The following is a 26,610-nucleotide window of genomic DNA, read 5'->3' as shown; positions in this document are numbered from 1 at the left end:
TCTGTAAGGTAAGGTAAGAAAAGGAGAGTGGTGGAGGCATCAGGGATGATGGAGATGGCTTTCTTGGATTAGAGAGAATGACAAAACACATCAATACACTAAAGAGACAGAGCCGGTGGGTGGTAAGGACTTTAAGACAGACACATGGATGAATAAACGCAATGTGGTATACAGCACACACAGTGGGATATGATTCTATGAAGTGGATTATGAGGCAACTCACAGGGAGTTTAAGTTTAATGGGGACAGAGTCAGTTTTCTGAGATAGAAAGTGTCCTGGAGCTGGATAGTGGGAATGGACATGAGGACAATAACATGAGGTATTTAATAGCACTGAACCGTACACTTCAAAATGTTAAATTTGATCACATCTTGAAAGAAAAAAAAAAAACACTGGTGGGAAACTAGTCTAATCTGAATAAATCTGTGGTTTGGATGATATTACTACTTTGAGGTCTTAAAAAAATACAATCAATATTATAACAACATTAACAATCTTTTAGCTGTATAATGTTATTTGGTCTGTTTTGGGCACCGTAAAACAGAGTGACTGGACTAACTACAAGTCTAGGTGTGCATAAAGTACAAGCGTAAATTACTCCCAGGTGTATTAATAAATACCTTAACCTCCCGAAGGTTCATGCATTCCTCCCAGGAATAAAATTTTCTTTTCATTCTAAAAGAGAAGGAAAAAAAAAGAGTATGTTTATTCTTAATAAGTAAACTATACATGCTAAATATTTTTTAATTTTTTAAAAAAATTATATTTATTTACTTATTGGATAGAGACAGGTAGAAATCGAGAGGGAATGGGGTGACAGAGAAGGAGAAAGACAGAGAGACACCTGCAGCCCTCCTTCACCACTTGTGAAGCTTTCCTCCTGCAGGTGGGGACCAGGGGATCAAACCTGGGTCTTTGAGCATTGTAACATGTGCACTCAACCAGGTGTGCCACCACCCGGCCCCTAAGTATTTTTTTTAAAACCTGGGTACTTGCTCAGCTCTGGGCTTATGGTGGTACTAGGGATTGAACCTGGAATCTTGGAACCTCAGATATGAAAGTTTTTTGCATAACCATATGCTATCTCCCAGGCACTAAACTTTTTTCCTTTCTTCCCTACATTTTTTTATTTAAATATCTTAAGTGTTTTTATTCTAAACCTAATAAATAGTGATTAAAATTGGATTCCATTTCTATCAAGTGCTACAATGTCCAAGTTAACATACAAGCGATATACCAGTGTACTCATTCCTACGTCACAAAAATTTCCCAGTAGGTGTGGTGTAATACAGTACAGAGCAATCTGGGCTACAATTGTTCTATCACTAATTAGCTAAATTTGACATGAAGGAACTCCCTTAGATTTATTTTATCTAGACCAGAACTGTGCAAGAGAAGTTCCTGTGCTGCCAATATAGTAGCTACTTGACATAGCATTGGGAATGCTGCTAAGAAAAAACAGGAAGTAAAAATTTAGCCTACATTACATTTAGATTTAACTGTTGTATATGGCTGTTTGCTATCTTATTATAAAACACAGTGTCTTGTTTCCTTTGTACAGGGGCCAGCAAACTAGCTCATGGACCAGCTCCATCCCACTAACTGTTTTTATATGGTCCATAAACTAAGAGCACTATTCACATTTTAAGTTGTAGAGTAAACAACTGAAAAGCAACATAATAAATTGTGACATGAAAGTTATATGAAATTCAAGTTTCTTTTTTTTTTCTTTTGCCTTATTGGTGGGGTTCAGTGCCTACACTATGAGTCCACTGCTCTTGGATGCCATTTTTCCCATTTTGTTGACCTTGTTGTAGTTGTTATAGCTGTTGTTGTTGGATAGGACAGAGAGAAATTGAGAGGGGAGGGGAAGACAGAGAAGGGAAGAGAAGGATAGATACCTGCAGACCTGCTTCACCACTTGCGAAGCAACCCCCCTGCAGGTGGGGAGCTGGGGGCTTGTACCGGAATCCTTACACTGGCCCTTGTGCTTTGCACCATATGAACTTTTTTTTTAAATACCAGAGCACTGCTTGGGTTATGGTGTTGTGTGGGGTTGAACCTGGGACTTCAGAGCTTCAGGCATGAGAGTCTCTTTGCATAACCATTATGCTATCTACTCCTGCCTGAAATTCAAGTTTCTATTTCCATAAATCAACTTTCATTGGAACACAGCCATGGCCAATCACTTATATTTGAATTATGGCTGCTTCTGCATTATAAAAGCAATGTGGAGTTTGACAGAGAACACATTTACAAAGCCTAAAATATTTACTCTCTGGCCCTTTATAGAAAAAATTCACCAACCATTGGTCTGGAGTTTGGGGTGGGGGGGGAGAAAGAAAGCCCTACTAGTTAACCAGAAATACAAGTTTCAAGGTTATATATTTTGTATTACTATAACCATATCTTCTCATTTGAATCTTACAGCAGTCCTATAAAATAAGATGGGACAGGAAACAAACAAACAAACAAATACAGAGAAGCTACAGAATTCTTCTGATGTCTCCTTGCTGGATGACAATAGATAGACTTCCATTTAGTTACCTTATTCTGACACTGTCTCTAACATAACACTGTCTCCTGGTTGACTGGCTAATTCCCTTTATGCAAGCCCCAAATATAATTTAGTCCCTCCTGTGTGCAGGAACTTCGTCCAGCACTAGAGATAAAATGATGAGTGAGGCATCTCTTAAGGAACTGACATAGCAGAAAGTCATAGCATCTGTGCCAAATGTGTCCTTTTATGTCACATTTGCCAACGGACATTAGTGTCTTGTGGTGTACAATTCTGTGCCCTGCTGGGGATCTTTTCAGAATCCACTCTAAGATGACGCACCTTAGTTTAGAGTCTCCCTTATGTCCTTGAGATGTTGATGGGCACTACTAATGTCAGTATTGCACCAAAGTAAAAAACTCTGGGGTCAGGGGAAGGATTCAGGTCCTGGATGATGGCAGAGGGTTGATATATAATGGGGGTTGAATGGAAGTGTGGGAAGCTGAGAAATGTTACACATATACAAACTATTGTATTTTACTGTTGACTGTAAATCATTAATCCCTCAATAAAGAATTAAAAAAAAAAAGACACTAAAGTCAGCACAGATGCTATTAATTAGATTCATGCATTTAAACTAACCCCATAAGACTATGTTAGAAATTGGGTAGAATGGGAGCTAGAGACCTTTGAAAGAATTATTCTAGTGGTAGAGATAATACATGACAATAGGTTGAATGAGAGTTTCATAGTGGGGATACAAAAGTAGTTGAATCAGGCAAGTATCTAGCAGTGAGAATACATAGGAATAAATGACCAGTGGAGGGGCATATAGAAAGATATCAGGCAGATTCCCAGACTTTGAGGGGATGGTAGGATCATTTATCAAAGCAGAGAAGACTAAAAGGAGGAACAGTTTTGGGCCAAGAAAGGAGGAATGTAGATATAATTCAGTTTGGGATATGATGAATTGGAAATGTAGGACCCCCGCCTCAAATGGGGACATTGAAAAGGCAAGTGTATACAGGTAAGCAACAGCATATAGACTTTAAATGGTCCCCACAGATTCATACCTTCTACTCTTGACAGCAGGGAATAACCCCTTCTTCTTCAATGGTTTGTTTCTAACCAACAGAATACAAAAATTTGAGGTGATGTCCCTTCTATGATCATTTTATGAAAGCAAAAAGTTGTGGCTTTCATTTGACAGAGTGCTCTCTCATTGCTCTCTTGGCCCCATAACCTAATGACAGAAGTTGACATATTCAAGGAATCCTTGGATTCCCACATAGATATGATGGGCCTAGACCTCTAATAGATTCCTTTCTCCACCATCACTGGTCACTTTCATCAGGAATATCATCGTAAGACCTCTTGTGGGCCTATCCAGGACCTCACCCTCACTGTACAGCAGCAATGGTAGGGGCTGTTCTACTCTCTGGCAGAAGGCTGGGCCAACTTAGTATGCCACTAGAGGAAGACTAGTCCTAAAATGAGAGCAATCTAGAATCTAGTCCTGTCTTTGACCATGGACTGCAAGCTCAGACTGACAAGCATGCAGAGCTTACATGGGGCTACTATACTAAATATGAATATATATGAGCCTTGGGTTAGTTCAGTGGGGTAAACAGTTAATGGTATATACTTTCCTCATATTTGGGAGCTACTCTTTAACCTAAGCCAGCTTTCTAGTCTTATTATCAACTCTGACACCATCTTCACAGATAATACTTTTAGTCTACCTGCATGCTAGCTATCAGGCTCAGGCAAAAACTACTAAAGTCATGGGCCCCTTGGAATATACCTACAGTAGACTTCCTAGCTTCTTCCCACACAAAGACCCATAGTAGTTTCATCTATTCCATTCCTACCTTTGGCTTCCTGTTTATTGAACAATTTGCCCTGCTTTATATCTTACTGTCTTTCAGCCACAAAGGTGCAGATTCTACTATAATGTCTTCTTGACTTCCATGGGCAGATGATCTCACTAATGTGTAACAAAGTCTCACCTCTCCAGAGCCCTATCACACGAGGGAAAGATAGAAACAGGCTGGGGATATGGATCAACCTGCCAATGTCCATGTCCAGCAGAGATGCAGTTATAGACGCCAGACCTCCTTCCCTCTACACCCCATAAAGATCTTTGGTCCATACTCTCAGAGGGATAAAGAATAGGAAAGCTTCCAATGGAGGGGGATAGGAAATGGAGCTCTGGTGGTGGGAACTGTGGAATTGTACCCCTGTTATCTACAGTCTTGTTAATCATTATTAAACCACTATTTAAAAAAAATAACAACAAAAAAGAATTTTACATATTGTCTTACTTTTTGGAGAGCCTCATGTGTCAAAAGACAAGCATAGTTGCCAACCAATAGCCATCAGGGAATTGAGATCCTAATCCAACAGCCCACAAGGTATTGAATGTGGTTCAAACATGTGAGTAGATTTAAAAATGAATCTGTCTCGGGAGTCAGGCTGTAGCGCAGCGGGTTAAGTGCAGGTGGCGCTAAGCACAAGGACCCGCATAAGGATCCTGGTTCAAGCCCTGGCTCCCCACCTGCAGGGGTGTTGCTTTACAATCGGTGAAACAGGTCTGCAGGTGTCTATCTTTCTCTCCCTCTCTCTGTCTTCCCCCTCCCCTCTCCATTTCTCTCTATCCTATCCAACAACAATGACAACAATAATAACTACAACAATAAAACAACAAGGGCAACGAAAGGGAATAAATAAATAAAAATAAATATAAAAAATATATTTAAAAAAAACCGAATCTGTCTCTAACCTGACCTTCAGATGAGCATGTATTAGTGGTCAACATCTTTATTACTACCTCCTCAGAGGCCCTAAAACAGAGATCACAGCTAAGCCAGGTCCATATTCCTAACCCAGGAACTATAAGGTAATAAATGTATACTCTTAGGTTAAATTGTTATGCAGCAGTCAATAGGCATAGACTCAGATTAAAAAGATCAAATGAAGTGAGGAAAATAAGACAACAGTAACCAGGTCACCACCACATGTGTCCATGTTCCAAATGAAATCAGTTTCCTTTCCTACTAAATAACGTTTCTTAATCTATTACTATTTCATAAGAATGTATTTTTAAAAAGTACTAGTGCAGTATGCAAAGTAATAAATTTTAAGTGGGAATGCATTTAAGACCTTTAATATGTGTTCCAGAGACAACAACTATTTAATCTACCACAGATATCAATGTCTAAGTTTCATCTTGATGTCTTTCACCAACTCCTCCTTGGATATTTTGCAAAGACAAGCAAAGGAAAGGAAAAGAAAGGATAGAGTTAAAATTATATTGATAATATGTAGTTGAGGATGAATTCATGAGTGTGAAGGGTAGAACTTACTTTTTAATAGCAATCAGTTCCCCAGACTCAATGCTTCTTCCCAGCAGGACGGAACCATAGGTTCCATCCCCAAGTTGCTTGATTGTTGTGTATCTATTCATGGTTTGCCTGCTCAGGCCTCACACTCATCTCAGGGCTGAGGTGGTTCAGTCCTACAATGGCAGCAGGCCTCCCCGGAATGTAACCAGATTTTCCGATGGCAGCACCAGCACAAGGTATTGAGTAGAACGTGACTATCTCCCAAATACATATTTTCAAAGGTTAGTCTTCTGCCTGAAAAGGAAAATAAGACAGGGAAAAATGCTAATGTACAGTTTGAGTTGGCGTGTTTTTCCAGTCTAAATCTGAGGTCACTAAACTAAAACTCCAGCCCATTTGTAAACATTAGAACATCGTCAAGTCTTCTAATTTGCACGATGTCTACAGCTGCTTTCACACTTTAACAGCAAAGTCGCGTAGTCGTGGCAAAAACCTATTAAAGTCACAGTATTTATTACCTGTTACTTTACAGAAAACGTTTATCAACTTCCGGTCTAGATAATTCTCTTTTCTGGATTTTGATAAAGCTAGATATACCATCTGTATAAAGCAGACTAGTCAGTGACTCAGAAATGAATCAGCAGCGATTTAATGTTTTTCTTCTGACTAATCATTGTGTGTTAAGTCCTATGTCATAACTACAGCTGCCTGTGCTAAGAATTAATTACTATATTATTACAAGCTGCGACTTATAATAAAACACACAAAGGTCAATAAATGCTAAAAAATAAACTTTTTCTGGTAGAAGACTAAGATGTGCTCCTTGAATTATTTGTAGATAGACATTAACAAGATAGTCAGAAGTTAAATAAACTAAACATGCATAAATGTTTCCCTTTAAAGTCATTCAGTTGTGTGTATGTGTTTTTTTTTTAATAACATCATGATAGGGCGGGGTAGATACCATAATGATTATGCAAACAGACTCTTGTATCTGAGGCTCCAAAGTCCCAGGTTTAATCCCCTACACCACTATAAACCAGAGCTAAGCAGTGCTCTGATAAAATAATAATAATAATAAAATAAAACTCTTAAAAAATAACACCATGATCCTTTATTTATAAAACCGAGAGTATCCTGTTTTCTTATAGTAAAGAAGATATAGTAATGAGAATAATTCCTTTACAGAAGCATTCAAAAGTATAAACATCTAAATAATAATAAGTCACATTTTAAGAGATACAACTACCAAACTAGTTAGTTATCTGAAGAGTCAAAGGTTCAAACAAAAAAAAATCTGTCAAAAAAAAAAAATCACAATGATTGGAATCATGTGGAATTAGGCAATTAAATCCAGTCTATTCTCCTTCCAGAAGAACTGCAATCACTAAACAAAGAAGGAAAGAGAGAAATAAATCTAAGAACCCACAAGGTACTGAATGTAGCTCAATCATGCGAGTAGATTAAAAGTGAATCTGTCTCCAACTCGACCTTCAGATGAGCATGTATCAGTGGTCAACTTCTATTACAACCTCTGAAATACCCTAAAATAGAGATCACAACTAAGCCAGGCCCAAACTCCTAATCCAGAAACTATAAGATAATAAATACAGATTAGCACCACCAGAGTCACCATTAGGCAAGTGACACATAAGATATAGTGCATATAAGACTCATTAATGTATGCATTAGTGAATGAAAGTTTGAAGAGAAACGTGGTAGCTGCAGTTTCAAAGCATCTCCAATTTAGTTATTTACTTCAAAGGAAAAGATGGTATTCTGCAGGGAGAAATTTAGAAAAACTCTTGCCCAGGTGATCTAGATCAGCATCACCATTAATAATACACAAGATGAGGGAGTCAGGCTGTAGCTCAGTGGGTTAAATGCAGGTGGCGCAAAGCACAAGGACTGGGATAAGGATCCCGGTTCAAGCCCCTGGCTCCCCACCTAAGGGGAGTTGCTTGACAAGCAGTGAAGCAGGTCTGCAGGTATCTATCTTTCTCTCTCCCTCTTTATCTCCCCCTCCTCTCTCCATTTCTCTCTGTTCTATCCAACACAACGACATCAATAACTACAACAATAAAACAAGAACAACAAAAGGGAATAAATAAATATTAAAAAAATAATAATACACAAGATGTCACATACCCTAGGTACCATGGCCTGAGAAAGGCATAATATCAGTTCTGTAGTATTCTTGTCAAAAATACAGAATCTCAATTGATTCAAAGACAGCATCAGATTGACTGAAGATGAATGGCATTCTACAAACAGCTGATCAGTACTTCTCAAAAGTGTTGAGATCATAAATCTATGATGAACAACTAAAGAACTGTTACAGGTTGAAAATTATTAAGGAGTCAGGACAATTAAAAGCAATGTGTAGTTCTGGATAGGGTCCTGGAACAGAAGACATTATTGGAAAAGCTGGTGAAATTTAAATAAAGCTTGACGTTTAGTTAATAGTGTCGTACCAATGCTAATTTCCTGGTATTGATCATTGTCCAGTGGTCAGAGAAACTGATAATATCAGGGAAAAGTGGGTGAAGAATTTTCAGGAACACTCTGTGCTATTTTTCTAACTTTTCTGGAAAGTCGCAAACTAGATTTAAAAAAAAAAATCTAGATTTGGGGCCAGGCAGTGGTGCAGCTGGTTAAGCACTTACATTACAGTGCACAAGAACTGAGGTTCAAGTCCCTAGTCCCCACCTGCAAGGGGAAAGCTTCATAAGTGGTGAAGCTGAGTTGCAGGTGTCTTTCTGTCTCTTTCTCTATTTCCCTCTCAATTTCTCAATGTCTATCCAATAATAAATAAATTTTTAAAAAAATCTAGATTTTTAGTTTTAAAATTTAAAACAAAAGCTAACATTACTTCAAAGCTTATTTTATTTTTTGCCTCCTGGGTTATTGCCAGGGCTCAGTGACAGCACTATGAATTCACTGCTCCTGGCGGCCATTTTTTTCCATTTTATTGGATAGAATAGAGAGAAATTGAGAGGAGAGGGGGGGACGAGAAGGTGAGAGAAAGATAGCACCTGCAGACCTGCTTCACCACTTATGAAGCGTTCCCCTTGTAGGTGGGGAGCCAGGTCCCGAACCTGGATCCTTGTGCTTCATACTATATGTGCTTAACTGGGTGCACCATCACCCAGCACCCAGTTCAAAGTTTAAAAAGAAGATATATTTAGTCTAAGTTCTTGTGAAGACTGGTTAAGTTTAAGAAAGCTTAAGAAATGAAAAAGTTATGACCATTTGTATTCACTGTGTGTGTTTTTTTAAAGGGAAGTATCTTAATAGAGATTTTTGTTACTTTTTTTCTTTTATTATTACATTTTCTTATTTATTTACTAGAGCATTGCACAGCTCTGGCATAAGGTGGTGCAGGGGATTGCACCTAGGACTTCACAGACTCAGGTATGAAAAGTCTTTTCATAACCTTTATGCTATCTTCCTCCTCCCCCACTTTCACTATGCTCTATCATGTAACCAGAAGAGTTTTTAAGAGATCTAGCTCCACAACTCCCCAGATCACTCCCTTTGTCTGTAGAGCTATTTTTTTTTTTTTTTTTGTCAGCACTGGGGTTTTATCATTCTGGATTTTCTTTTTCCTTAGAGATATATATCAATAGACAAAGAGGTAGAGGGAGAAAAAAAGTGAAAGGGATCAGAGCACAGGACCTAGGTTCAAGCCTGGCCCTCAAGCAGTAGAGGCCAGGTTTGAACCTGGGTCATGCACATGGTAAAGCAGCACACGATCAAAGTGAACTATTTTGCCAGTCCACGTACAGGGATATTTTAAGATCTACCTTCTGAAGTGCTTCTACAACTTTCTTTTGCAATTCTCTATAGTAATGTATTCCATTATAGATTAATAAGTATTTTTAAAGCACTTCATGTGTGACAGATTGTCATTTAAGGTCCGGGAACTAAAAAAAAAAAAAAGAGAGAGAGAACATGATAACACAATACCTTTTTCAAAGATCTTAGAGTTTTTCAAAGATCATGTCAGTGGGTAAAGGTGATGAGTGGGTAAGGGGGCCAGATACATACAAATAAATATACACTAAGAGATTCCAAGACCTGGGAATAGTAGAGAACAGAATTTAATACTTATCTCCATTTATTTTTATGATGTGATTTCTGCATCATTCATAATTTACTTTCCAAAAATTAGTATTCCCAAACATTGTTATGCACATCTTCCTAAACATCAGTAGAGTGTTGATTTGTCAATACCCAGTTGAAATAATGTTCTGTATAAAAATAATCAACTTTGACCTAAACTCAAGAGGAAGTCAATGATGTTTGCAGTTTTTCTTTTTTTTTTTTTTAAGTAGAAAAGAAGAATAACACAATCAGATTTGCATTTTGCAATCCTATTAGTTGAAATATTTTTCTTTTTTTATTATCTTTATTTATTTATTGGACAGAGACAGCCAGAAATCGAGAGGAGGAGGGGAGAGAGAGGAACAGGGAGAGCCATCTGCAGACCTGCTTCACCACTCACAAAGCTTTCCCCCTGCAGGTGGGGATCAGGGGCTCAAATCTGGGTCCTTGTGCACTATAATATGTGCACTCAACCAGGTGTATCACCGCCCGGCCCCCAAAATAGTTTTCTAATGGTCCAATTTCCAACCAAAACTTGCTACTTGGAATGTAAACTAATTTCTCTCTGCTAATGGAGTTCCTGCATGTAAAGAAAATATCTTAAAATGTATATATACATGAAATTAGTAATCAGATGTGTCTCTTAGATTTCTGCTTTAATTATACAATCATTCCTCCAGGGGCCCATTTTCCATGACTTTAATTATCTTTCACATTCACCTCTAAATCCTCACACATTTCCACATCTACTGGATGAATTGTCATGAACCAAACTCAACAATGATCTACATTCAGTATCATGTGGGCTCTTCCTCATTTATTTAGTTTTGTTGCTATTGAGGCTTTGCTATTGCTGGATGACTTTTTTAGAGAAACAGAGAGACCTTATAACTTATAACACCAAAGCTTCCTCTCAGTGCCACAGTACTCCCAATGATGGACGGGAGATTCAACTTTGAGTGAGCTAGCTCACCAGTCCTCTCTTACAGTTCTCTCTCTCTCTCTCTGTCTTCTTCCCTCCCTCCCTAGTGGCATTATATTACTAACTCTATGGAAGAACTTTCTTTTCTTTCTTTTTTGTTTTTTTAAAGACTTTTAAAAATATTTATTTATTCATTCCCTTTTGTTGCCCTTGTTGTTTTTTATTGTTGTTATTGTTGTAGTTATTGTTGTTGTTGTTGATGTCGTTGTTGTTGGATAGGACAGAGAAAAATGGAGAGAGGAGGGGAAGACAGAGACGGGGAGAAAAAGATAGACACCTGCATACCTGCTTCACCGCTTGTGAAGCGACTTCCCTGCAGGTGGGGAGCAGGTGGCTCTAACCGGATCCTTCCACCAGTCCCTGTGCTTCATGCCACGTGCGCTTAACTGCTGCGCAGAATTCTTTGGAGATGTAGTAGAACTGTTGAATAAACAAAGACTTGCTAGAAAATGGGAGAGATGGAAATTACTGATGGAGGAAATTGTGTATGAAGGATTGATAAGACTGGTCACATCCTTTGGGAACATCATTATAAGCCCTTTTATGGGCTTCTTCAGGACTGTACCCTCACTATGAATTAGCAATGGTAGGAACTGCCCCACTCTCCGAAAGGAGGCTGGGTCATCCTTCTCGGCCACTCTAGGAAGACTGGTTCTGAAATAAGAGCAGCCTAGAATGTTCCCAGCTGTGACCATGAACTGTGAGCTCAGACTGACAGGGACTCAGAGATTATGCAGGCTCTAGTGACAAATATGAATAGATATGGGCCCTGTGTTAGACTCTTGTGGTAAACAGTTAATTGCATTTATATATTTTCTTCAAGTTTGCAAGCAACTCTCTGCCCTAATCTTGCTTCCTAGTTCTTCTCTTTCTTCTTCCCTTCTCCTCCTTTTTTTTTTTTTTTTTTTTTTTTGCCTCCAGGGTTATTACTGGGGCTCGGTGCCTGCACTACAACACATCCACTGCTCCTGGAAGGCATTTTTGTTGCCCTTGTTATTATTATCTTTATTGTTGTTATTACTGTTGTTGGATACGACAGAGAGAAATGGAGAGAGGAGGGGAAGGCAGAGAGGGGGAGAGAAAAATAAGACACCTGCAAACCTGCTTCAGACCCTCCCACAGCAGGTGGGGAGCTGGGGGCTCAACCCGGATCCTTTCACCAGTCCATACGCTTCATGCCATGTGTGCTTAACCCGATGCAATACCGCTGTGCCCCACTGCTTCTTAGTTCTACTCTTAACTCTGACACACTCTTCGCAGACAAGATTTCTAGTCCATGCCCATGCTAGCTATCAAGTTCAAACAAATATTACTAAAACATAGGTACCTAGTAAAATACCTATAATAGACTTATCTTCCTTCAACTCTAAGGTCCCTACTTTCATCTGTTCTATTCCTACTTTTTGATTCCTTTTTATTAAACATTTTGTCCTGCTTTCTATCTTACTGTCTTTCAGCCACCAAATTGCTGACGCTACTATGACTCCATCCTGACTTCCCTGAGCAAATGATCTCACCAATGCTTCCTGGAACCTTTCACTGCTCCAGAGTCACAGTAGGGAAAGATAGAAACAGGCTAGGGTATAGACTGACCTGACAATACCATGTCCAGCAGAGAAGCAAGTAAAGAAACCAGAACTCCCCCACGGTCCGCACCCCCAAAAGAGTTTTGATCCATACTCCCGGAAGGGTAAGTGACAGGGGAAGTAAACCAGAGAGTTCTGTACCCCCATTCCACCAGGACTGGAAGCATTTTTCACCAGGAATCTTGTTTTTAATATCATCAATGAAAGGTAAGCAAATCTGGAAAACACCAGCAGAAGCCAGGCACTGTTTTTCTTATCTGAGAAGAGGAAAAAAGGAAAGACACCTCAAAGTAGTAATAGATGCAGGGGTGACTTAGAAAGGAAGTGAAGGCAGAACCCTTAAAAAATGGGTAAAAGAAAACATAAAGAAATAGATGTAGGGAGTCGGGCGGTAGCGCAGCAGGTTAAGCGCATGTGGCGCAAAGCGCAAGGGCTGGCCTAAGGATGCCAGTTTGAGCCCCAGGATCCCCACCTGCAGGGGAGTCGCTTCACAAGTGGTGAAGCAGATCTGCAGGTGTCTGTCTTTCTCTCCCTTTCTCTTTCTTTCCCTCCTCTCTCTATTTCTCTCTGTCCTATCCAACAACGATCACATCAATAACAATAACTACAAAAATAAAAAACAAGGGCAACAAAAGGGAATAAATAAATAAATATTTTAAAATATTTAAAAAAGAAATTAAAAAAGAAAAAAGAAATAGATGTAGACAGAGAGTAATAGTATCAGCCCATATCAGTGACCAATGGAGGGGATGGGACACAAAGCTCTGGTGGTGGGAACCATATGGAATTATACCCCCATTATTTTATAATTTTGTAAATCAGTATTAAGTCATTAATAAAATATTAAAATGGGAGTCGGGCGGTAGCACAGCGGGTTAAGCGCACGTGGCACAAAGCGCAAGGACAGGCGTAAGGATCCCGGTTCCAGCCCCCGGCTCCCCACCTGCAAGGGAGTCGCTTCAGAAGTGGTGAAGGAGGTCTGCAGGTGTTTGTCTTTCTCTCCCTATCGCTGTCTTCCCCTCCTCTCTCCATTTCTCTCTGTCATATCCAACGACGACATCAATAACAACAACAATAATAACTACAACAATAAAACAAGAGCAACAAAAGGGAATAAATAAATAAATATTAAAATATTTTTAAAACAAAGTATTCAAAAACAAAAACAAAAAATTAAAATTAAAAAAAGGCCAGGGAAGTGCTGTGGCATATATAGTTCTGGAGAACAGTATGGTGTCACACACAAATTATGGTAAAACACTTTCCCACCTACACCTCAAGGACGTCTTTGATGAATCAAACCCAATTGCAAGGAAGACTAAAGCAGAAACAAACCAATGGGACTACATCAAATTGAAAAGCTTCTGCACATCCAAAGAAACTATTAAACAAACAGAGAGACCCCTCACAGAATGGGAGAAGATCTTCACATGCCATACATGAGACAAGAAATTAATCACCAAAATATATAAAGAGCTCAGCAAACTTAGCACCAAAAAAGCAAATGACCCCATCCAAAAATGGGCAGAGGATATGAACAAAACATTCACTATAGAGGAGATCCAAAAGGCTAACAAACATATGAAAAACTGCTCTAGGTCACTGATTGTCAGAGAAATGCAAATTAAGACAACACTAAGATACCACCTCACTCCTGTAAGAATGGCATACATCAAAAAGGACAGCAGCAACAAATGCTGGAGAGGATGTGGGGACAGAGGAACCCTTTTACATTGCTGGTGGGAATGTAAATTGGTACAGCCTCTGTGGAGAGCAGTCTGGAAAACTCTCAGAAGGCTAGACATGGACCTTCCATATGATCCAGTAATTCCTCTCCTGGAGTTATACCCCAAGGACTCCATAACACTCAACCAAAAAGAGGTATGTTCTCCTTTGTTCATAGCAGCACAATTCATAATAGCTAAAACCTGGAAGCAACCCAGGTGCCCAACAACAGATGAGTGGCTGAGAAAGCTGTGGTATATATACACAATGGAATACTATGCAGCTATCAAGAACAATGAACCCACCTTCTCTGACCCATCTTGGACACAGCTAGAAGGAATTATGTTAAGTGAGCTAAGTCAGAAAGATAAAGATGAGTATGGGATGATCCCACTCATCAACAGAAGTTGAGTAAGAAGATCTGAAAGGGAAACTAAAAGCAGGACCTGATCAAATTGTAAGTAGGGCACCAAAGTAAAAACCCTGTGGTGAGGGGTAGACATGCAGCTTCCTGGGCCAGTGGGGGATGGGAGTGGGTGGGAGGGATGGGTCACAGTCTTTTGGTGGTGGGAATGGTGTTTATGTACACTCCTAGCAAAATGTAGACATATAAATCAGTAGTTGATTAATATGAGAGGGGGAAAATCAATTGTATGTCTCAAAGTTTTTCAAAACACAAACTGAATCTTTTTAATATATAGGCTGTGTATTTGATATGCGGACTCTCTCAAAAGCCTAGACCAAGTAGATTAGAAGCATCCAATAGCACAGCTATATACAAGATACTGGATACTGTACAGCAAACCCTAACAAAAGGACTTTTCAAAGTTAACCCAATTACCAAATAATGTGATGATAACATTAACTATTGATTGTCTTTTTGAACCCTAAGACAGCAGGAACCTCACATCTCCACTATAGAGTCCCTACTTCCCCCAGTCCTGGAACCCTTGGATAGGGCCCACTTACCTGTATGCCTCTCCCAATCCATACCAAATAATATTGCATTCGCCGATCACAACCTAACCAACGCAACGATTGCCACCTCAACGTGCTTCACCTCAGACTGTGTCCAGGGACTTCACGAGTGGAATGACAACCCTTCAGCTTCATTACTCGGGTGAGACCTTTCCTTTTATAGTACACTCTAATTTCATCTCAGGTAGTTCACTTTCTAACAAAGTCCCCAAACCTAGATATACACCAGTTTCTGTGAGAGAGAGCTTATGTTCACACGTATCCATAAACTACTGCAAAATATATACCTGAAAGCAGAAGTACACTAGAGTTTGCAATGAGTACCCTCCTAACACTTCCTCTCCACTATTCCAAGCTTTGGGTCCATGATTGCTCAACAATTTGTTTGGCTTCGTAGGTTAACTCTCTTTTCAATCACCAGGTTCCAGATGCTACCAGGATGCCGGCCAGGCTTCCCTGGATTGAAGACCCCACCAATGTGTCCTGGAGCTCTGTGTCCCCAGAGACCCATCCTACTAAGGAAAGAGAGAGGCAGACTGGGAGTATGGACCGACCAGTTGACGCCCATGTTCAGCGGGGAAGCAATTACAGAAGCCAGACCTTCTACCTTCTGCTACCCTCAATGACCCTGGGTCCATGCTCCCAGAGGGATAGAGAATGGGAAAGCTATCAGGGGAGGGGGTGGGTTATGGAGATTGGGTGGTGGGAATTGTGTGGAGTTGTATCCCTCCTACCTTATGGTTTTGTTAATTAATCCTTTCTTAAATAAAATTTAAAAAAATTAAAAATAAAGTATTCAAAAACAAAAACAAAAAATTAAAATAAAAAAAAGGCCAGGGAAGTGCTGTGGCATATATAGTTCTGGAGAACAGTATGGTGTCACACACATATTATGCACTCTACATCTGAGCTACCTTCTGGAGATCTTTTAATAAATACTAATGCCCACTTCTGAGCATATTCCAGCAAAAAGTTGTTAAGTGCATCTGAAACCAGTGTTAATCATGTTTATGGTAGCTCAGATATAATGATTCATATCTGAAAGCAAAAAACAAATATTCACTGCTGCTCTGGGAGAAGAACAGGGTGGTAGACTATGCATTAGAAAAGGAGAGGAAAAAAAAAAGGAGACAGAACAGATGCCATTGCTGATCTATTTAAAAGCAGTTCTCCCCCTTCTTGCTTAGTTTATAGAACACTGACTTTATTCAGGATTTAACATAATTAGAGTTGACCCCCCCACCCCACCCCGACATGAACTCTAACCAGTCTCAACCACATAAAGCAATTCCATTTCCTACTAAAATTGACTTAGGAATAGCACTATGACTCTGATTTATGAGAGGAGAAGGTATGTGAGGCTGGTGAGAAAAGAGAAAGACTTCTGAGAAGGAATCTACAACTTGGACAACAGTTATCAAGGAGGCTGTCCTGGTGTTTTTCTAGCTTAAACATCGTTACGTAAAACTATAATATCTGAGACTGAGATAGTTTTGAAGTGACTGCAAGATGTTAGCTGTATAGATGAGGATCCCATCTGCTGCGAGTGGACAAAAAGGAAGAAAGTGTGAGTCCCTGATGATAACGTGCTCACTGAAAATATCTGCTCTCTCTCTCTAATTTACTAGAGTATTATTTAGCTCTGGCTTATGGTGGTGCTGAGGATTGAACCTGGGACTCAGACATGGAAGTGTTATTGCATGGCCATTATGTTATCTTCCTAGCCCTAGATTTCTTTTTATTGGGCTGTCAGGAAAGTCGGTATATTTCTGCATAGATAAATGTCATGACTTTTCTGACAATCCAATATATGACCTAATTATAGGCCTTTGTTGCTTAAGTCATTGTCACAATCTACAGAGCACAGAAATTGAAAGAGTGACCCAGAGTTACAATATAAGAGATGATATAAAAATTTCTGTACAAAAGGTGATAGGTCCATTGGATTTATCTTTTGTTGTTAGCATGGTTTCAAAAACTGTATAGTTGGAAACAAATTAGAAGAATTTATTTATCTATTTATTTTTAACCAGAGCACTGCTCAGCTCTGGCTTTGGATGGTGCAGGGGACTTTGGAATTTGGGCACAATAGTTACTTTGTATAACCATTATGCTACCTACCCCTGCCCAAAGAAGAAAAATTTAAACTTTTTTTTGTATTATCTTTATTTATTTGATATAGATAGCCAGAAATCAAGAGAGAAGGGAGAGATTGAGAGGGAGACAGATAGAGACACCTGCAACACTGCTTCACCACTTGGAAAACTTTCTCCCTACACGTGGGGACTGGGAGCTCGAACCTGGGTCCTTGTGCATTGTAGTATGTGTGCTCAATCAGGTGCGCCACCACCTGCGGCCCCTGAAGTAACTCTCTATTCATTTTCCATTCACCATTACCTATTTTAGAAGGTTATATTGTAGAACGACAAAGAGGAGTATTTGGAAATGACTCGGTGTATCTCTCAGTAGGTAGAATGGGGGCTTACCTCTGCTACCCAGGGTTTATTCAAGTCCAAGTTCTCTCAGACCTTGAAGGTCTCCACATGCTAGGCAGATAGCTTTCCCAGACAACTACTTTCTACAACTGGCACCCAAACCCAGACTCTCGCATTGTCTGATTATGCCCCACAGACGAGACTTTTTTTCTTTTCTTTTTTCTTTTTTGCTGTTGTTGTCACTGGGGGCTTCACTGCTCTGGGCTTTTTCAGGATAGAGAGAGTCAGACCGAAAGAGAGGGGGAAAAGATACCACAACACTGACGCTTCCTTGACCTAATGCAGTGGAGGTTGGGCCAGTCAGACTATTTTTAGACTACCACAGTAGCTCATCCAGCACATCTTTTTCTTTTAAAAATATTTTATGGGCGCCGAGTGGTGGCGCTGTGGGTTAAGCACAAGGACCGGTATAAGGATCTGGATTCAAGCCCAGGCTCCACACCTGCAGGGGGGTTGCTTCACAGGCGGTAAAGCAGGTCTGCAGGTGTCTATCTTTCTCTTCCCCTCTCTGTCTTCCCCTCCTCTCTCCATTTCTCTCTGTCCTACGCAACAACAACAGCAATAACAACAACAATAATAGCAACAGCAACGATAAACAACAAGGGCAACAAAAGGGAAGCAAAAATATTTTTTTAATTTATTTTTATTTTATTGAATGGAGACAGGGAAACCAAGAGGAAAAGGGGAGACAGAGATTGAGAGAGAGAGATACCTGCAGTACTAATTCATCACATGGGAAGCTTCCCCACCTGCAGATGGGGATGGGGACTTAAATCAGGCCCTTATACATGGTAATGTGTGTGCTAAACCAGTTGTGCTGCCACCTGGACTCCAACACATTTTACTATGGAGATGGTGAGAAAATGGGACAACCAGATTTTTATTTGCTTTAATTCTCCTGACTTATAATTTTCCTCAATAGAGCCTTTTCTCTAACTCATGCTATGTGACATTGTGAAATTCCATTACAACACTATTAAAATGGCAGGTGTCAGCCATGTAGAATTCCTATCTTCAACAGTAACTAGGACTCAACGTGGAGCCCACTTTGAAGGTCACCAATGGTATACTTTACAACATATAGCAACAGAACTAAACTAAATGGCCCCACCCCACTAGGGAAAGATAGAAATAGGCTGGGGGTATGGATCAACCTGCCAATGTCCATGTTCAGTGGAGAAGCAACTACAGAAGCCAGACCTCCCACCTTCTGCATCCCATAAAGATCTTTGGTCCATACTCCCAGAGAGATAAAGAATAGGGAAGCTTCCAATGGGAGGGATGGGACAAGGAACTCTGCTGGTAGGAACTGTGTGGAATTATACCTCTGTTATCTTACAGTCTTGTTAATCATTATTAAATCACTGACTAAAAAATTACATAGAAAGAACTAAAGTAAGTGGCAACCAAGGACATCATATCATTCTTAGTCTAAGTTATGACAGGAAAAAAGTTTCAGCACACTAATTAATATATATACATGTATATATATTAATGATTTAATATTGATTTGCAAAATTATAAGATAACAGGGATATAACTTCACTGTTCCTACCACCAGAGTTCTGTGTCTCCATTCCCTACATTAGAAACTGCAGTCGTTCTCTCAAGATCACAGATATGAGTTGACTATTATTTACATAGCTATTTTTATCTATATTTGCCCTTTTTTCCCTATGGCCCTGCCTTCTTTTCTATGTTACATCTGCTACTTCTGAGTGTCTTTCTTTTCTCTCTCTCCCTTACTCTCTCTCTCTCTCCTTTTCTTTCTCTGAGTCCTGATCTTTCTCTGAGTCCTCATCTTGCCCTAACATACCAATTACTATTTTTATGACACATTCGTACTTGATATTTATGAGAGATATCTATATCTACAGTCAGACCTTCACAGGAAGAAGCAAATATGAAAGGTAAAAAAAAAAAAAAAGCATATGTGAAACAGCTGTTCTGTTTTTTAAATGTTGAGTACTGCAGTGTATTTTATTTACTGTTTTGGGGATGCTACTTAAAACAACATGTTACTGTTCCCTCTTTTTCTCCCTTTCCTCCTCCTCCTGCTCATCCTTCTTTTTCCTAGCAGTGTCATCTCTGGGGCTCAGTGTCTGCACAATGACTCCACTGCTCCTCGCTATTTTTTTTTCCATTTTTATTTTTATAAAGAAAGAGAAATAGAAAAGGAGTGAGAGGTGTATTGCATCAAAGTAAAAGACTCTGGGGTGGGGGTGGTTCAGGTCCTGGAAGACAGAGGAAGACCTAGTGGGGTTTGAATTGTTATGTGGAAAACTGAGAAGAAATGATATTGAGATAAGTCAGAAAAAGAATGATGAATATGGGATGATTTCACTCATAGGCATAAGTTGAAAAATAATACCAGAAGAGAAAACACTAAGCAGAAGTTGGACTGGAATTGGTGTATGGCACCAAAGTAAAAGACTCTGGGGTGGGTGAGGGGGTGGGTTCAGGTCCTGGAACATGATGGTAGAGAACCTAGTGGGGATTGTATTGTTGTGTGGAAAAATGAGAAATGAGAAATGTTATGCCCCAATAAATAAACAAAAAAAATACATATAATAACAAATAAATTCCCACAAATAAAATTTCACTTTCTTCCCCTCATCTTGGATGGAACTTGAAGGAGTCATGTTAAGTGAGATAAGCCATCAAGAGAAGGTTGAATGATGATCCCACTCATGGACTACCAGGTTCCTACTCCTGGTCCCCCTTGGGGTCCCAGCAGCAATTTGGCGACTCCCTAGGCATAAGCAGACCCAACCCCAGGGTTCTCCAAGGACATCTACACCATTTGTATCAGGTAGATCAGGGCATGCTAGAGAAAAGAATTTCTAATGAGGTGGAAAGTTATTTTAAATCTTCAATGCTTGAAGACCCTTGGGCTGGCCTAGAACCAATATCTGTAGTGGCTATAAGCCAACAGTACAGCAATACTCAGACATTCACAGGCAAAACGGGAAGATATTTTTGTTAACATCTCTAAAATTCACCTGGAAGCTTCTTGTATCAGGAACATCTCAGACAAAACTTTTTCTTTTCTTTTTTCTTTTTTTTGTTATTGGATAGAAACAGAGAGAAATTGAGAGAGAAGGGGGAAATAAAGAGGAAGAGAGACATAGAGACACCTGCAGACCTGCTTCACCGCCTGTGAAGCGACTCCCCTAACCAGTCTTTGAGCTTTGTGCCACATGCTGCACTACCGCCCAACTCCTGACAAAACTTTTTCTTGCGTTATTAAGTGGAACCTTAAGATGATGACTTTAAATAACTGGTGGAGTTCCTTTGTTTTTTTTTAATTAATTTATTTATTTTCCCTTTTGTTGTCCTTGTTTTTCATTGTTGTTGTAGTTATTGTTGTTGTTATTGTACAGGACAGAGAGAAATGTAGAGAGGAGGGGAACACAGAGAGGGAGAGAGAAAGATAGACACCTGCAGACCTGCTTCACTGCCTGTGAAGGGACTACCTTACAAGTGGTGAGCCAAGGCTCGAACTGGGATCCTTCCACCAGTCCTTTCACTTTGCGCCACGTGCGCTTAACCTGCTGCGCTACTGCCCGACTCCCCTTTGATGTTTTTTATCAAGTATTGTACATACTAGAGAAGACACAGTAGGATCATTTGTAATATTTAGCTCTGGAATAGCCTACCACTATTTTAGATGACAGACAGCTCCTAAATATTCATCATTCTTGGCTATATAATGGACATTCGTCTCTTAATGTTTTTTTTTTTTCAGTATTTAAAAAAAAAAAAAAAAGACATTTTGCCATTCTGAGAAAGAAGAAAAAAAGGAAAAAAGAACAGAAAGGGGAAACAAAGCAAAACTAGGACTGGCTTGGTATGCTGCTAAGTGTGTGGGGGGTGTGTGTATGTGTGTGCTCAGTTCCTGGAGCATGATTGTGGAGGGGGGGGGGCAGAGGTGGGATTAGAGTGTTATGCAGAAAACTGAGAAAATTTACACATGTACCAACAACTGTATTTACTATTGATTGTAAACCATTCATCTCCCCAATAAAATAGAGAAAAATAAATAAAATAAAAGCACAAGCAACAGTGGCTGAAAAAGTGAATAGAAAGTAATAACCCACTTCTGAATCAAGGCATTGTTAGCTCGCAAAACTAAAAGACAACATTTCTTTTTTTCTTAATGTTTACTTAAAATATTTTTATATTTATTTATTCCCTTTTGTTGCCTTTGTTGTTTTATTGTTGTAGTTATTACTGATGTCATTGTTGTTGGATAGGACAGAGAGAAATGGAGAGAGGAGGGGAAGACAGAGGGGGAGAGAAAGACACCTGCAGACCTGCTTCACCACTTGTGAAGCGATTCCCCTGCAGGTGGGGAGCCAGGGGCTCGAACTAGGATCCTTTTTTTTTTTAAATTTCTTTATTGGGGAATTAATGTTTTACATTCAACAGTAAATACAATAGTTTATACATGCACAACATTTCCCAGTATTCCATATAATAATACAACCCCCACTAGGTCTTCTGTCACCCTTTTTGGACCTGTATTCTTTCCCCCCCCCCCCAGTCTTTTACTTTGGTGCAATACACCAATTCCAGTTCAGGTTCTACTTGTGTTTTCTCTTCCGATCTTGTTTTTAAACTTCTGCCAGAGAGTGAGCCGGGATCCTTACGCCAATCCTTGCGCTTTGCGCCACCTGTGCTTAACTTGCTGCGCTACCGCCCAACTCCCAAAGACAACATTTCTAAACATACTTCTGGTGGCCACAGAGGTAGAACACTAGACTTGCATGGGTATAGCCCCAGGTTTTGCCAGCCTATCTCTATAATGAAATAAAAAATTATTCTATTTTTTTTTTTTTTAGATTTTATTAATGAAAGGGATAGGAGAGAGAGAGAAAACCAGAGTATTGCTCTGAAACACATGTTGCTGGAGATCAAACTTTTAATCTCATGCTTGAGAACCCAATACTTTATGCACTGTGCCATTTCTCAGACCACAAATAAAAGTTTTTTAAACGGTAAGGTATTTTAAAATCAATAAATACAGAAATATATCACTGGCTCCAAGAATTAACCTGGACAAATCACTCTAACTTAATTTTAAAATGCGATAGTAACAATAATAATAATAAATAACTTTAGTACTGAAAACATGTATAATTTAAACACTTTGTATGCTTTAATTTTCCTCTATAAGATGGAGAATTATTATTACTATCTCTATTTTATAGACAAGAAAATAGAGACATAATTAGTCCACGATTACAGAACTAATAATTGGTAGAACTGAGATAGGAACTCAGACTGACTGCCCTAACCTCAAGGGACAAGGTGTAAAAGATCCAAAGATCATGAAATCATCTGAGGATCTGATGATAGGAATGTGTCATTGTGTAGCTCAAAGTCCAAACATGGAAATCAATAATATGGCCATGCTCCAGTTGGTCTTATTCTGCAATCAAACATCAGTAAGCCAAGCAGAGACTTTGCCAGCACTTCTTCTTCTAGCGTTTGCCCTTCTTCCGTAGCCAGTCAACAGCGTCAGGTTGAGCCTGATGTCTGCTTGTTGCTGGCTTTGAAAGTGACTGGGATCCATGTGGATTCAGTCGGCCAGGAAGGATCGTCAGTTTCCCCAATAAATGGGTACTCACGGGATGCACCACGAGAAGGTCGATTTGCCAGCACTGATATGAATTAAAGACTGATATGCCATGCTGACAAATGGAAGTGGGTCTCAGTTTCAGCTCTCTGCTGACCTTTTTTGATTTGGAGGGTCTCTTGGTCCTCCGGTTTCATTTCTGTGAAAACACAGCCCTAAGGACCACTAGGCGAAGGCATATGCTACCATGAACTAAGATCTGGGTTCAAGTCCAGTCCCCACCTCTAGTGGGCAAGTTTCATGAGCAGTGAAGCTGGGCTGCAGGTGTCTCTATCTCTCACCCTCTCTATCTCCCTCTCTCCCACTGGGCTGTAGGTGTCTCTTTTTCTCACCCTATCTCCCTCTCCCCTCGCAATTTCTCTCTGTTCTGTCAAACATAAGAAAAAAATAAAGAGCAAAAAGAAGACAAACTAACAAACAAAAACACAGAGCATTAGACTAGATGAAGTGAGGTAATTTCTTATTCTAATATCTATGATTTTTATGTTTCTTTCTCTCTCTCTCTTTTTGCCTCCAGGGTTATCACTGGGGCTCGGTGCTGGCACTATGAATCCACTGCTCCTGGCAGCCAGTCCCCCCTTTTTTTATTGGATAGGATAGAGAAAAATTGAGAGAGGAGGAGAATATTGAGAGGGGGAGAGAAAGACAGACACCTACAGACCTGCTTCACCACTTGTGAAGTGACCCCCTTGAAGGTGGGGAGCCAGGGCCTCCAACCGGTATCCTTGCCCTTAGTACTATGTGCACTTAACCCAGTGCACCACCACCCGACCCCTGATTTTTATATTTCTTTATCAGGAATCAAGCCAGCATTTATAAAAAATAATTTAAAAAAAGTTTCTGCTCTCCCCGTCACATATACACAGCCATGCAAAGAGAATATCATTCTCCAGAGGGACTTTGCATGATATCCAGTATTTCTTTCAGAAACAGTCCAACTGCCCCCAGTTAGGTTTTAAGGTTCAGAATACACTCTCTCCTTCCATTATAGTCCAGCTCAAATATCACCTCTTCAGATGTCACCTACTCCAACCAACATGAACAGACACAGCTAATAGCTTTCTTCTTGAGATGCCACAGTGTCCTGTCCTTCCGTTACTGCTAGTGTTCACCATGTAATCTGCGTCTGCTGGGGCACATCACGTGCTTCCTTCATCTCTGTCCCACAACTCACACTATTTGCACACCACGGATACTACTAGATTGTGTGAATGGTCAAATTGTGAATTTTAATTTTTGCTCTTCATTTCCTGTTTTACATTTGGAAATTACCTCAAAACTTTCTTGATGCTTCCACTTCTTCCTACGCAGAGCAGTGAGAAACTGTTTACCAGGCCAGAAATGTTCTGAAGTGTGAAGTAGAAGAATAGTAAATACATTAGAAAGATCTTGTCTGGACCCTCCCACTACATTGCTGACATTACTAGGTCTCAGAGAATCACAAAAGGCCTCTCATGTCATCAGGTCAGGACTTCAGCCTTCGGAAGGCCTAGTGAACAGTGAAACCCATCTTTATTTTGCTTTCAAAGAGTTCCAGACTATCTTTGAAATAATCATTTTCTTGGCCAGATGACATTGGGGAAAACTTTCCTATGATTGGTCCCAATTCCCTCCCCTCAGCTTCAATCCTCTGTGGATGCAAATAACATCTGTTTATGGCCACCAGTTCACATCAGGGGCCCTGCTCATTCACAGCCTGGAAAACAGACTGGGGGCAGGGACAATGGTAGTCCTCTTTTTATTTTGAAACTTTGATAGTCACTGAATAAATGACAAAAGCCCTCATTTAAAAAAAAAAAGAAAGAAAAAACAGGAGTTGTGGCTGAGGAGACAGGTCCCAAGGTCAAATCCCAAGGTCAAATCCCAAGGTCAAATCCCAAGGCTGAGGAGACAGGTCCCAAGGTCAAATCCCAACAGTACCAGAGCTGAGCACTGTGCTCTGGTCCTTATCTCTGTGTCTTCCTGTATGTATGTATCTTTCTCTCTTTTATTAAAATAATAAAATATTAAACAAAAAAACAGGATTTGTGTAAACAGGCTTCTCTGGAACTTGTGGTTTACTCACCCAAGTCACCGACACCATTAATATATTTAGGAGCTTAAAACATAGACAGTTGGTCATTTAGATGACCAAAATGTGTTTCACATAGTTTTTTTTTTTTTTTGGTTTCCAAGGTTATCACTGAGGCTCAATGCCTGCACTCCACTGCTCCTAGAGTCTATTTTTTTCCCATTTATTGCCCTTGTTGTTTATCGATGTTGTTATTATTGTTGTTGGATAGGACAGAGAGAAATCAAGAGAGGAGGGGAAGACAGAGAGAATTAGAGAAAGACAGACACCTGCAGGCCTGCTTCACCGCTTGTGAAGCGACCCTCCCCTGTAGGTGGGGGCCAAGGACTTGAACCGGGATCCTTATGCTGGTCCTTGTGCTTAGCACCATGTGCGCTTAACCTGCTGTGCTACCACCTGGCAGTAGATATTTGGTCTTCATTGACAAGTTGTCCTGTGCTGTGTGAATGAAGAAATTTAGGAAGCAGCTAAGGATGGCAGCTGGCTGCCTGGAGAATCAGCCACCATGTGATTAGGGTTAGAATTTTTACTCCTACCCCTAGGGCAGAAAGGGGTTGGAGGTTGAGTTCAACTGCCAATAACCAACAATTTAATCAACTATGTATATGTAATAAAGAAAAAAAAGGGAGGAGCTACAAAGAGTTCCTAAATTAGAGAATTAGAGAGTGTCTACATTTCACTGCAGCTCCAGAGGACAGAAGCTATTTTGACTGGGACTTAGAACTATACATCAATTCATCTGACTGTTGATTTGTATCCTTCAGTGTTATTGGATGACCTAGTTGAGTGCAGGATTCCCTGCTTTCTAGAAGCTGCCCTAGTAAACTATGATATTGGATTGTTGGAAAAAGCATGAGGCATTTTTCTATGTTTTTTCTATGCATGTGGCATGCCTTTTCCAACAGCCCAAAAGAACTATGAGAAGGGGGGTTGTGGGTACCTTAGATTTTTTTTTTTTTTTTTTTTTTGTGAGTACCTTAGATTTGTAGGCAGTTAATCAAAAGCATAGTTAACAGCCTAGGCTTTCTGGCAGTCTTGTGAGACTGCACTCTTAACCTTTGGAATCTCATGTTATCTCTAGGTAGATATTATCAGAATTGAGATGAATTCCTAGACACCCTGCTGGTTGCTGAAGGAAGTCTATACGCATACCCAATGCACTGGGTCCAGGAGTGCTATATAA

General features: G+C 39.9%; 2 protein-coding genes across 2 annotated transcripts in view; both read right to left on the bottom strand.

Annotated features, from left to right (window-relative positions):
* Positions 1-5,982, bottom strand: part of CILK1 (ciliogenesis associated kinase 1) — a 49,091-nt gene extending 43,109 nt beyond the window's left edge. Inside the window, exons 1-2 of the mRNA XM_016185321.2 lie at positions 5,864-5,982; positions 622-676 (exon numbers count right to left, since the gene is read on the bottom strand). Coding sequence (XP_016040807.1) covers positions 622-676; positions 5,864-5,964 — 156 coding nt within the window. The 5' untranslated portion in view covers positions 5,965-5,982. The remainder of the gene's footprint in view (positions 1-621; positions 677-5,863) is intronic.
* Positions 5,983-5,993: 11 nt separating this feature from the next.
* The window catches only part of LOC132538114 (uncharacterized), a 33,029-nt gene continuing 12,412 nt past the window's right edge, over positions 5,994-26,610 (bottom strand). The window contains exon 2 of the mRNA XM_060190040.1: positions 5,994-6,136. Within this exon, the coding sequence (XP_060046023.1) occupies positions 5,994-6,113 (120 nt within the window). The 5' untranslated portion in view covers positions 6,114-6,136. The remainder of the gene's footprint in view (positions 6,137-26,610) is intronic.

Source organism: Erinaceus europaeus, chromosome 4 (assembly GCF_950295315.1).
Source record: "Erinaceus europaeus chromosome 4, mEriEur2.1, whole genome shotgun sequence".
In the NCBI taxonomy this organism is placed as follows: Eukaryota; Metazoa; Chordata; class Mammalia; order Eulipotyphla; family Erinaceidae; genus Erinaceus; species Erinaceus europaeus.
The sequence above is the reverse complement of the archived record's forward strand: the minus strand, read 5'-3'. Positions and strand labels throughout refer to the sequence as shown.